The 12,869-nt window shown below is 34.6% G+C and overlaps 1 protein-coding gene across 6 annotated transcripts in view; it reads right to left on the reverse strand.

Annotated features, from left to right (window-relative positions):
- ITPR2 (inositol 1,4,5-trisphosphate receptor type 2) overlaps nt 1-12,869 on the reverse strand; it is a 508,939-nt gene that overhangs the window by 76,708 nt on the left and 419,362 nt on the right. For 5 of the 6 annotated variants that reach the window (XM_045463013.1, XM_045463012.1, XM_045463015.1 and 2 more), the window contains 2 exons: nt 5,889-6,053; nt 2,036-2,231 (listed from right to left, as the gene is read on the reverse strand). In XM_045463013.1, coding sequence (XP_045318969.1) covers nt 2,036-2,231; nt 5,889-6,053 — 361 coding nt within the window. Of the gene's footprint in view, nt 1-1,177; nt 1,281-2,035; nt 2,232-5,888; nt 6,054-12,869 lie in introns of all 6 variants that reach the window. The other variant, XR_006708628.1, reaches the window with a different exon arrangement.

Raw genomic sequence — 12,869 nt, forward strand, 5'->3', positions numbered from 1 at the left:
TGAGCCACCCAGGCGCCCCTAAATATGCACATTTTTTAATAAAGATCTTGACATTTTAGGTCTAATGCTGCCTATTTTGTAAGAAAAAAGGAAAGATATTTTTATATTTCTTTAAAAAAACTTTTTATTTTCTGGAGCACCTGGGTGGCTCAGTCAGTTAGGATCCAACTTTGGCTCAGGTCATGACCTCACGGTTTGTGAGTTCAAGCCCCACGTAGGACTCTGTGCTGACAGCTCAGAGCCTGGAGCGTGATTTGGATTCTGTGTCTCCCTCTCTCTCTGCCCCCCCCCCCCCATTCATGCTCTGTATCTCTCTCAAAAATAAATAAACATTAAAAATTAGAAAAATAAAAATAAAAAAATAAAAATAAATTTTAACTTTTATTCATTTCTGAAAGACAGAGCATGAGTGGGGGAGGGGCAGAGAGAGAGAGAGACACACAGAATGTGAAGCAGGCTCCAGGCTCTGAGCTGTCAGCACAGAGACTAACTCGGGGCTTGAACCCATGAACCGCGAGATCATGACCTGAGCTGAAGTCAGACACTTAACCAACTGAGCCACCGAGGCGCCCCTTTTTATATTTCTAAGGAAGATATGTTCATAATGTCACTAACATCCTTTTTAATAACACAAAAATATTTATGACTAGAGTCAGAAAACAATAACTATTGTATCCATTTGGATTCAGGGATTGTGATTGCTTCAGCTTCAGAGTCTCCCTGTACTGAGTAACTCATTGTGATCATGCCTGGTAAATAAGAAATAATTAAAACCCGAAGATTTTTGTTCATGATTCACAGATAGTTTTGGGGGAGTCTGGGAGGCTACTTACAAATATGAGCTCTTTCTTTAAATATATATGCCTGTAAGATTCTGGAACAAGTAACATTTATGGGAGAACAGGAAAGACAGTAACAAAATATTTCACGTTCCTCCGAATAAAGATGAATACCTAGGTATGAAATTCAGTCTCCAGTTTAATAATTTTCAATCTATGTATATGACATTTCTATTCTGTGCTTTGTTCACTCAGACTTAATAACAGATCTAAACATCACCTAATTATCCCATATTCTAAGAAAGAAACTACCATCTGTCATCAATTTAATAATCAAGAAATGTTTGTTAAAGGCAAGAAAGAATATTGTTTATAAGTCACCACTAATTATGTCATACCTTTAAATTTAATGGCTTGAGGGGAGAGTCATTTTGTGGTTTCCATTCTCTACAACTCATAGGCAGCAGAATCACCCAGAGAAACAAACAGCAAAGTGCAGAACTATGATTTGTATCCAGCAAAGCAGGAGAGGAGGAAAAAGAGTAACAAAGAAATTTAACCCAAACAACAAAAGGTAGGAAAGGGGGAAAAAAGAAACCATTAGAAAGCATGATAAATAAAAATTCAAAGTAAGATGGAAAGAATAAGCCGTATCACCACAAGAATCACAGTAAGTCTAAGTGGATGATGTCTAACCAGTCAGAAAACAGAAATAAATATTGTACAGAAATTGTGACAGCCACGTACTGATGAATTGAGCTCCTTAACGACAGCATGTTGAGCATTTTTTCAATACCAAATTTCTTATTTCCTGATGGTTTCCAAATCAAAACATTTATCATTTTCAATTATTTAAGTATAATATAATGTACTGTGAGCAAACATATGTGAAATAATGGTTGTGAATGATACTAGATGTTGTTCTTGAGGGGAGACAGGAAAAAAGAGGAAGAAAAGATTCCAAGGCCATTCTCCTACACTGAAGTTGTTGACTGTCTTCTGGAAAATAGTTAGCATTGTTGAAACTTTCTTACTGAAACTGAGCCCAGATGATGTTTCTTATATCAGGATTTCTCTATACACATTGACAGCTAAAAAACCGCTGAGGAGTATTGGACATTCATGAGCTCTCAGTGAAGAAGAACATGTCTTCAAAGGAAACATTTCCTCCATTAGTGTTTATCTGTAATGCTCTTAAGCTGTGTACAAGTCATGTCTGCCACGAGAGGAAGCTCATTTGGTGGTAATAGCAATACCTGTAACAGGAGTTCTGTTTTTCAGCCTATCCACTTCCATTGTGAAGTCATCCTTCAGAAAAAGGAACCCAATAATGGAAAACAGGTAGACAAGGATGAGAGCCAGGACTGCAGTTAGAATAATGGAGCGGCCATTCCGTGTGACACTCTTTATGACATTGAGCAGGGTCTCTTCTCTGTACACCAAATCAAACAGCTACAAACATAAAACAAAACAAGAAAAAAATGCAATGGAGCAAAAGCTGAATAAACGTAAAGGTAATTATGGATACATATGCAAGCCATTTTAGTTTGTCTGCGAAAAAATAACAATCTAAGTGATACCTTAAAGGTGCACCAAAATATGTTTCTTCTACAGTTGGAATGTATTAATAAACTGTTTTTCTTTTTTTTTTTTTTTAATTTTTTTTTCAACGTTTATTTATTTTTGGGACAGAGAGAGACACAGCATGAACGGGGGAGGGGCAGAGAGAGAGGGAGACACAGAATCGGAAGCAGGCTCCAGGCTCTGAGCCATCAGCCCAGAGCCTGACGCGGGGCTCGAACTCACGGACCGCGAGATCGTGACCTGGCTGAAGTCGGACGCTTAACCGACTGCGCCACCCAGGCGCCCCAATAAACTGTTTTTCAATAAAGATAACTCTAACACAGTATATAATGTGCATATAATGTGTGTTGGTTTCATAACCAACATAACTTTAATTTTGTAAGATACAGAAATAGCATAGTGTCACATTTGAATTTAGAGAAATTATAATACTATACTTAACCAACTTAGTTACTTATTCCTTATTTTTAGTCTTACTGATGTTCTGCAGTTGCTTCTGGAATACGTAAAATGGCTAAGGTGAGAATGCTGAATTACATTTGCCTAAGTGATGAATAATTGACAGATTCATTAAATGTATTGTTTAATCGAAGGATTAGAGGAGAAACTACCAGAACAATTTGATGAGCCTGCTGCCATAGAAAAGATAGGAAATTTAAAAATATTTGAGGAAGGGAAATGCGTTTCCTGGCTACAGGGACATAACAAAGACAAAACCTATTATTTTAGTATGTACATTTGGAAACAGAAGTATAAGCAAAACTATAATATACAATTTGTTAAATTTCCACTTCCTCTAATGGGTTATTATCCATTTTGTGTTTAGTAGTAGAGAATCTATGCACTGGTCAAGAACCTAGGTATGTGTTTGCTGTCTGGAGTCCACACCAAGAGCAATTTTATTTATTGCTCTATTATTAAGTTGAAATTATACATTAGCAAGTACATGTTATATTATCAAAAGCGGGTTAAAAGCAATAAATTAACATTCACTTAAAAAGGCATAAATATCTGTTTGGAAATGAATACTATTTTGGAAGTTGGAATAATTAAGGTTTGTCTCCTGCTCTCTGAGGGCACTGATTAGAATTTCTGAACTGGTTGAAATGATCCATTACCAGTGTCACAAATCCCTTCGGAAACACCAGGGCCTTGTTTATACTCTGTTTTGCTGAGTACTGAGGGTTATATACTTACTTTCCAATTTAATTCTAGTCTTGCAAATAATTGCCATAAAGATATTACCTTATTTGTTCACCTTAGGAAGTTGATATTTTATCATGATCATACATAAAAAAAAGTGTTTAAATATTTTGCTATCTGCTTATCTTCTGGAGGGAGCAGAAACTTCCAGAAATAAAGTCAATGTTCCTCAGTACAGACAAAATTAACTAATGCAAATTCAACTTCCAAATTATCGACACTCTGACTTAACTTACTTAAGCATGTCATTGACATAAAGGAGATTTTCCCTTACTTTAACTCAATAGTGGCTTAAAGAAAAGGTCTGGCAATGGACTCTAGGTCACTTCTGAATGGTTTCTAAAAGTTTATCACTTCCAGAAGCCCATGGGATGCTTACTAAAAATGCTTATTTCTGGGCCCCATTCCATTCCCATGGAATCGGAATCTTGGGAAGGCAAAAAAGGTATTGACATTGGGTAGGTTGATGGTTCTTTCTACTTATATCTGAAAGAAATATGGCTTTTATTATTTTGGATAAAGTATTGGTATTTGTGGATGTAACTAGGAATACATATTCATGTATTTTTTAAAATACAATACATATTTTAAAAAATACTTAAATGCCATTTTGGCATCACGTCCATTATAATTTCCTCCTAGTACTCTAAACATCAAAATGGACAATATCCTTGGGATGCCTGGGTGGCCTAGTCAGTTAAGTGTCTGACTCTTGATTTTGCCTAGGTCATGATCTCATAGTTTGTGAGATAGAGCCCCACATGGGATTCTCTCTCTCTCCCTCTCTCTCTGCCTCTCTCTTGCTCTCACTCTCGTTCTCTAAATAAATAAATAATAAATAAATAAACAAACTTTTAAAAATGGATAATATCGTTTTCACAAACAACCCAGTGAAAACAAATTAGTATCAGTATTGTAAGATTTGAAAGATAAAAGACAAGAGGAAAATACAATTGGAAACTAAGGTTAAGTAACGTAAATTAAAAGTAACATTACTATCAATAGCTAATATAATAATTCAAATACACCTTCATTTTGTCAAATGCCTTTTCTTGGAAAACATAAAGATTTACATACATCATTTCACATGTTTTTTTATATTATCTCTTTAATGAATCTTGATAGTACGAGTCTATCATCCTCTCCCTATCAATTTTATAGACGAGAAGGGTTGAAGCACAGAAACATTACAGAATGTTTGTTATATATCACAGTCCGGTAAAAGTGCTGAGTATAATAAGACTTTATATATCACAGGCATGTTTTAAAAAGTGGATTCTTTATGGAAAATTAGAGCAGAAAGGGAATTCATTTGGATCCCTGGAACAGAAAAAAAATCTGCTTTTGACTGTTGAATAATCTAACTTAACTACCTAGAAGATAGTTTTGTATCACTGGGGCTCTTTGAGAGTAAATAGAAAATGTGCCTCTTTTCAGTCTTCCTACATGGGTTTGCTAGAAAACAGGAAAGCAGTAGGCAATGGATTTGTTCCTCATGACCCAAGCAAACAGGGCCATCGTAATGTTTTTAGATCTTTACCTTAGGTTTCAGGAATTATTTTACTGGCTAGTGCTCTCCACTGCATGCCAGCCATGGGTGGGAGATATAAATAAATTTATCCCATGACATCGTGATGTTAACCTGGTAGTGTTTTAGGTTTCAAAATATTATCACATATTTATATTGTCTCCTCTCCTAGTTTATGGCTATCAAACAGTCTATATATAGGAAGTAAAATGGATAACGTGAAAAACAAAAAACAGACCTCTAGAAGAAATCTGCAAATCCATTTAATGAGTTAGATACATGGAGATAAGCTTAGCAACAATGACACATTAAATCTGAAATGAAGACTTAAAACAACTCATTATGTTTTTTTTACTAGGTTGGCAGTTTCTCCCTCATTTTATGTATACGCCATTCTAAAGTCACAATAATATTTGTTGTTGTAAACAAAATGCAATGATTCCAGTACTATGAAAATATATCCCCATACTTTCCCCCTACACTCTGTTCGAGACTCTCTAAATGTAAAGCGAAGTAAGGATTTGGCCGAAACCAAAAGCAGCTGCTATATGAAGCCTGGGTCAAGAGGTGGGGTCGTTAGTGACTTCTCAGAGAGGAAATAAAGAATTCCACCACCTATGTGGTTTCTCAGAGGAAAAGATTAAAAATAATAATAATTCACGCTTTTCCTAGGAAGTTCTAAAAATAACATAATTTGTCCTAAATGTCAGGCCCTGCTTTAAAAAAAAAATCAAAGGAAGAGGCAGCATTGTGTATTTTTTCAGCATTGATTGTCCACACGGAGAAGTACTCACCAGGAAGCTATAGAAGAATTCATGGACAAAGAGGCCCAGCATGCAAACCAGGACATACGCCACGTGGTAGAGAAAGGCCATATCCAGGATGACCGCTCGGTAGCCTCGGGTGAAAGTGCCACGATTTCCCACAAAACTCACCAGAAACACTATTTTATTACAAAGCTACAGGGAGGAAAAGATTAGATTTTACTGTCTTATTTATCTGGAAACTCACAAAAATAGCAGTCATTGGCAAAACCTATTATTCACGAGTTCTGTGGTTTTCTTTTCTCATTTTTTTATTTGGTGATTTTTCAGCACTGCTTACAAATCTGCATGTAAACGTAATACACACAAAAGTTGTACTGTCTGCAGTTCCAGGGAAAATGAGAATGATGAAGAGCCCCAGCTGGACAATCGAGGCAGACCTGAATTTAAACCCTGGCTGTCTCACCCCTGTCGCACCCTGGCCATGCAGCTGCCGGCCTGGACTGTTTCTTCGGAAGAATTGGAGTAAAGGAACTCCCACCGCATAGACCTCTTCAGAGTATTAAACAATTCATAATGCATTTGAAACACTTAGTACAATGATGCTTTAAATACTACTCATCATATTTTCCATATTAAAAATAATATATGTAATATTTTTATTATATTGGGTATGTAACAGAAAAGTATCTTCTCTGAAAATATCCAGAAAAGATCTATCCTTGATTTTTTTAGCCTAGACTTTCTCTACTGAATATTATTTTTAAAAAGTAAGCCATTAAAGGTGATTCTTGAATTTAATTTAAATACATGAAAATATAAATATACTTATGCAGTTAGATTAAAATAAATATAATGTATGCATATATTTTCTAAGCTCCATGTGAAGTAATTATTCATTAGATATTTTGGAGTGTTTATTATGCTTGGTGCTATGTATTTGTGTTTAAACTATTTAAAATTGTCTTTTGTGGTGTAACTTTGGAATATAGAAATTTACACTGAGATTCTTTGGCAATAACAGTGATCTGTGCGGTGACTTCCAAAGAACACAGTTATCGTAAACTTAGTGTCATATATTTGGTTCTGGAGTCACTGCTTTATTTATAAACTAAAGAGCCAATTCTGCCTGTTAGTCGTCATGGAAAGAATTATAGATTTCAAATTTCAGTTCTTCCAAATTGTTTCCTGAGTTCTTCAAGTTATCTGATGGCACCATATTTGTCTTTCTAGTCCAAACTTAAGTTAGGGAAAACACGTTGCTTTTTTGCAACATTGTTGACTTTAGCTATATTATATATTTAAAAAATTGCCTTATGGAATGATTTTAAATAACATAAGAAGGAGCATAACACTTTGAGGCAGAAGTGAAATTTAAGAGATGGGAAAAACCTTTTCCTTCAACTTTCTGAAGTCCAAATCAATACAGACAAAATGAGAAATGTGTTAACAGTCAAACTGAATCAATAGCATAGAAGTTCAACCTTCCCTAAAATTTCACCATGCTAATTAACTATCTTTTCAATAATCAGTATTATCAGTTCTTCCATCATCTTTTTGAGAACTTGAATAATGTCAAGCAGAAAGTTTACTTCATTATTTTAGTATTTCATCATCAGATCTTTATTATTAAGCATTGTTACAGTATAATGGATGTCTTTATGATTATTATCCAAGAGTAAGTTTAATATTATAAACAGTCATCATTTAAAAAACTCAGGAAATATATACAAATATATACAGGAAATATATACAAGGTGTTCAGATAAGTGTGCTATTTAACAATAAACAACCATGAAGATGGTGAAATACAGAATGTCTAGGTGAAGTAATATTCAATGTTTTACTCTTTAAATTGTTTTGAATGGCTATTTAAGTTCAAATTATTTGCCTTGATTCACCCACTATAGTTTATCAATACAAAAAAGAAATAATAAGTTCTGTAAAAAATAAAGTTAAAACCTGGAATTATGACTTTTCAGAAGGGTGGATATGTTCAAGACAAATTGTTCATGTGTTGTTTCCTGATCTTTATTTCCCTAAACTGGATCATTAAAAAATGATGCAGGAAAACTATTTACAAATCTATACACTGAGGAAAAACAATACATTGAATTCAAGTTCTCAAAGCGATACACTTCAGTTCTCAAATAATGCAAAAGCCTTATTTCTGCCTAAAAAAGCCACTGCTACTTTTGCATGAAAAATAAAGGTTTGCCTTCTTTGTTTACAGGTTGATTTTTATTTTCCTTGAACTTTGATCTAGAGCTTGGTGTTGATGGATATGTCCCTGTTCTCTTGACTACGTCTCAAACTAGAGTGGAGTTGATATTGGCAGTGACATCCATCTATTTCTGTGGAGATCAGAAGGAAGGAAATTGTCCTTTGTTCATACCAAGGAGAAATAAGTATGAGAATAAGTGATGTGGGTAGGAAAGAAGTTGAACTCTGTTTTTTCCTGCACCGTGACCCTGAAATGTATACATTATTTTTATAGAGCATTTCCATGAAAGTTGGGAATATTTATAGTAACGAAGAAATTACAAAACTTATTCTCCCTTTTCATGCCATGACTCGCTTGATGTTGTCTAACTAGTCCTTCATTTGTCAATACCGTTGCCTAGGCAATCTTTGTTTCTGAGGCAAGGGTCCGTGTGGGCAATGATAAATAGAGGGAGTGGGAACTTGACAAGGTGGTTAAAAGACCAGCCCCTTCTGAATTGGTGCTGAGAAGACTCTTGAATCAGCATACTAATCTAAATGACCACAACTATCCCACATATTTTTAACATTTTCCATCTATTCTTCAAAATTGCCTTTCTCTGTACATTTTGTTGAGGATGAGGTGACTCGGGTGATGGTGGGGGAAAAGCAGAAAGTCGGGTAGGGAAACAGCATCAATGTAAGCTTTCTTGTGTGGCCTTTTGAAAAATGATTTACCAATAGGTTTTCTAAAAGCAAAAACAAAATCAATGTCCATTTGTTAATTAATGTAGAGTGAATCAAGTTCATTAATTTTAATTGGGTAAATTAATTATATAGTACAGTACTGTTTTCATATACGCTTCATAATTCACTGATATGTCTTTGCAGGACTTTTAACAGTGCAGCAGAATAGAAAGACACTGGACTAGAAGTTGGACCATCTGGGTTTCATTCTTGGCTCTGCCACCAGTTGCTTTAGCAAATCTTCCTGGTCTCTGTCGGATTCTGTATACTCATTTCTAAAATGAAATGCCTGGAAGTGAATAATCCTTAAGGTGCCTCAACGGTCTAGAATTCTATGGGATGTCCTTTACATTTTACTGTTCTATGTGATTACAGAAATTTATAGCTGCCTTTATGTTATCCTTTTTGTCTTATTTGGTTCTATGTCCCTGATCAGGAATTCTATCCCCATCTTACGTTGTGCCTAGGGGAAAACAATAACCTATTTTCAGGAATAAACTATAGCGTCCCCCCACCCCCGCTGAAAAAAGCCATCTAGTATTTATTGAAAAGTAAAATTGAATTTATTGAACTACATATTAACTACATTACTATATTTTCATCAACCATCATCCTTACTAAAACTGATGCGATTTGATTCAAAACTCTCCATTTCAATGGTGTTACAAAAAATCTCCATTTCAGTAGTGTTACATCTTACACAGGATACGGTTGTATGGTCAAAGCATAGGAAAATTTTCAGGTAGTCAATATCACCCTGGAAATCTTTTAAATTGCTGACAAAACAGTATCATAAACAAGGGTGATGTAAACTATACTGTCTTTTAATAAATTCAACACATGCTAGTCCTTCCTCCAGCAACTGAAGCAGTTTTCTACTACTACAACTGAATATCAGAATTAGTTATGAGCATTTAGTGACCATATTATATGAAACACAGGCTGTGTGTGTGTGTGTGTGTGTGAGAGAGAGAGAGAGAGAGAGAGAGAGAGAAAGAGAGAGAGAGAGAGACAGAGAGAGAATGCTTTGACTCAGAATATATAATTTAATTTGTATATGTTAAATGAACATATGGTGGGCTCAACATTATAGCAGTAACATGAGCCCTACCAGGAAACTATCTGCAGGTAAGTAACTGAGGGCATGACACTACTAAATTTGAACACTGTGGCTTATTGCTAATAGACAGCTATCTGCTAAACTCCACCTGTCTCTCCTGTCTGCAAAATGGCAAGACCAAGTTTCGGCAGAAGGAAACACTTTCACCTTACAAATAACTGTAGAAAGGCAAATAATTTACAAGTGCCCTAAATAAATTACACATTTCCAGGCACTACTACAGAAGAAAATAACATTGTACATTAGAGTATTTAGAAGATATTAAAAGATCTTACACAGGTGTTTACTGCATTATTAGAAAAAATATCTAAAAATGTAAATAATAAAAATTAGTGGAATGGTTAAATACATTATATAGCATCCATATGACTGGGAATATTATCATTATTAGTGGTATAGAAATATTAGGTGATCCAAAATTTATAAAATGTGTGTTTATATTTACCAAAACAATATGTTAATTTCCATTACAAGGTAGACAATGAGAAGTAAACTGTACTGGGTTATAAGGTATGTGTTTTAAGAGAAAAACACCTGAATTTTTTGAAACATCTTAAACATTGAGAGAACCCTTGTGACAAGACAGAGAAATTAGTTGCAATCTAAACAAAACTTTGATTTTAGAAATGAGTGAAGATGATAAAAATGGAGCTCATAATAAACGGAAACTGATAATATTAAATGCCCAGAACATACATTGAGGTTTTTCCTTCCGCTTGTTTCCTGTTCCAGAAAAGTGACTGTCTACATTTGCTTAACATTATGAAAGACACTGAGTCAGAAACAAATAACTCTCTGTGAGACCGAAACACAATTACTTTTATGATTATGGTACCAATGTTTTACAATTAAATAGCACTTCACATATTAGGAGCTTGATAAATGGTAGCCTTTTTTGGTATTATAGCATCACTGTTACTGCCCTGTTCTAAATCTTCACATTCATCCTTTCAACAAGTGGTGGGTGAAGACTAAGCTTTAATATCTTCATTTCACTGGTGAGAAAAATTACACTCAGAGGCTTGATCTGCCTATCTCGAATTCTGATTCTCATTAAGGCATAACTGTCAGGTAGATATTTGCTTTTGTTTCTCCCTACTTCTGATAATTATAATTTTAGCACTTCTAGTTTTACCTGTTACACAATGCAAACTTTTAAGTACCAATTAAGTAAATAAATATATTAAATCCTAAGTTACAAAACAGGACTGATTAATGTTTGAATTGTTTTCCTGCCTCCTGGGAAATGGTAAAGCACAGTAAGAAGCTTGTTATGTTAAAAGTTAAGGTGAATGATTATTGGCTAAAACATCTTATTAATCTGTACAATATCAAAACTATAGATAAAACTTCTATCAATATTATCAAAATCACAATTATTCTATCCAGTTTGTTTGTTTCAAATTAAAGGTGATTATTTTCTTTGTCAAAATACCCTGAACTACCAAATTATAATGTACCATTCAGGGGGTGTGCAAATGGATTTTGTATGCCGTGAGAAATAGAAGAGTACTCACAGATTCATATAGTTAATAAGAAAGATACATTTCCATGTATTTTCTCCCCAAGAAGAAATTAAAGTACAATACTTGCCTCTTATATGAATTGTCATTTCCTGTAATGAAACTATTCTCACCAAACCTTAGGCAGAAATCATCTTTTTAACCTGTCCCCAAGGGGGAAAGGAAACATAATTCCAAATGTTTTTGGTTTCCACAATAGACATTAAAATGTTTTTCCTTATCTCTTTATATGTTCTTGAAGCTTCTGTATGGCAAGAACCACATTCTCCACTTCTTGGTGTTTTCAATGTCTATCAGATAACAGAGGCCCAATAAATGCTTGTTTTTTTCTGGCCCAACTCTAGCTAGCTATTGTTTCAACTTATCAAACTTAGATTCTCTTTCTTGAATTAATGTCTTATTGAAGACCAGCTGCCATTTTATGAATATTATTTGCTTCTTCAAATAATCTGGCTCAAAATTGAATGTATTTTTTAAAATAATAAGCCAGACTTCCTTAATTCAAGTTTTCTAATAGATCTAGAAAATTTTATTTTTTTAAATTTTTTTAATGTTTATTTATTTTTGAGAGAGAAAGACAGAGCATGAGTGGGGAAGGGGCAGAGAGAGAGAGAGAGAGGGAGACACAGAATCCAAAGCAGGTTCCAGGCTCTGAGCTGTCAGCAGAGAGCCCAACGTGGGGCTCGAACTCGGAAACGGCGAGATCATGACCTGAGCCAAAGTCGGTCGCTCAACTGACTGAGCCACCCAAGCACCCCAATTTAGAAAATTTTAGATAAATCCATGAAGATTCTTCAATTAGCTTGGTTGGCAATATTGCAAAATTAGCTTATTTTCGAAACATTAAAAGTACAAGTTCAGTTCAAGTAAATAATTTTTGAATGTTTAAGTAGTAGGCATGAAGTGGGAGAAAAATGGAGTTGGGAATGAGGGAGTGAGGAGGGCAGGATTATACCATGAACATGACAACCCCTGCCCTCAAAAAGCTTAGGAATCATATATTTGGTACTTGACAGAATTCTTCACTGATAGATCTCTTTGCATGTACAGTAAACTTCCCTTTATTGACAGTGATTGAGGAATAACTGTAATTTGGTTGCCTGAATGTTCTAACTGGGACCTGTCATATATACCATGTTGAACCTTCAAAGAAGTGTAATATGCTAATGGTCAGAAACACAGACTTGGTCATTCTATCTCAGCTTTATAATTCTCAAAAGTTTGGTTGACTATTTCATTTATTCATTCTCAGTAAATACTTGCCATGTATTTTATGTACAAGGCACTGTAAATGTAGAAGAATACAAAGATAATTTTTCACTCATTCATTCACTCACTCATTAGTTAATTCATTCAAGAAATATTTGTTAGTACCAATGACAATCCAAGACACTGAATGGTCAATCATTATCCATAAGA

Source organism: Leopardus geoffroyi, chromosome B4, assembly GCF_018350155.1.
Source record: "Leopardus geoffroyi isolate Oge1 chromosome B4, O.geoffroyi_Oge1_pat1.0, whole genome shotgun sequence".
Classification (NCBI taxonomy): Eukaryota; Metazoa; Chordata; class Mammalia; order Carnivora; family Felidae; genus Leopardus; species Leopardus geoffroyi.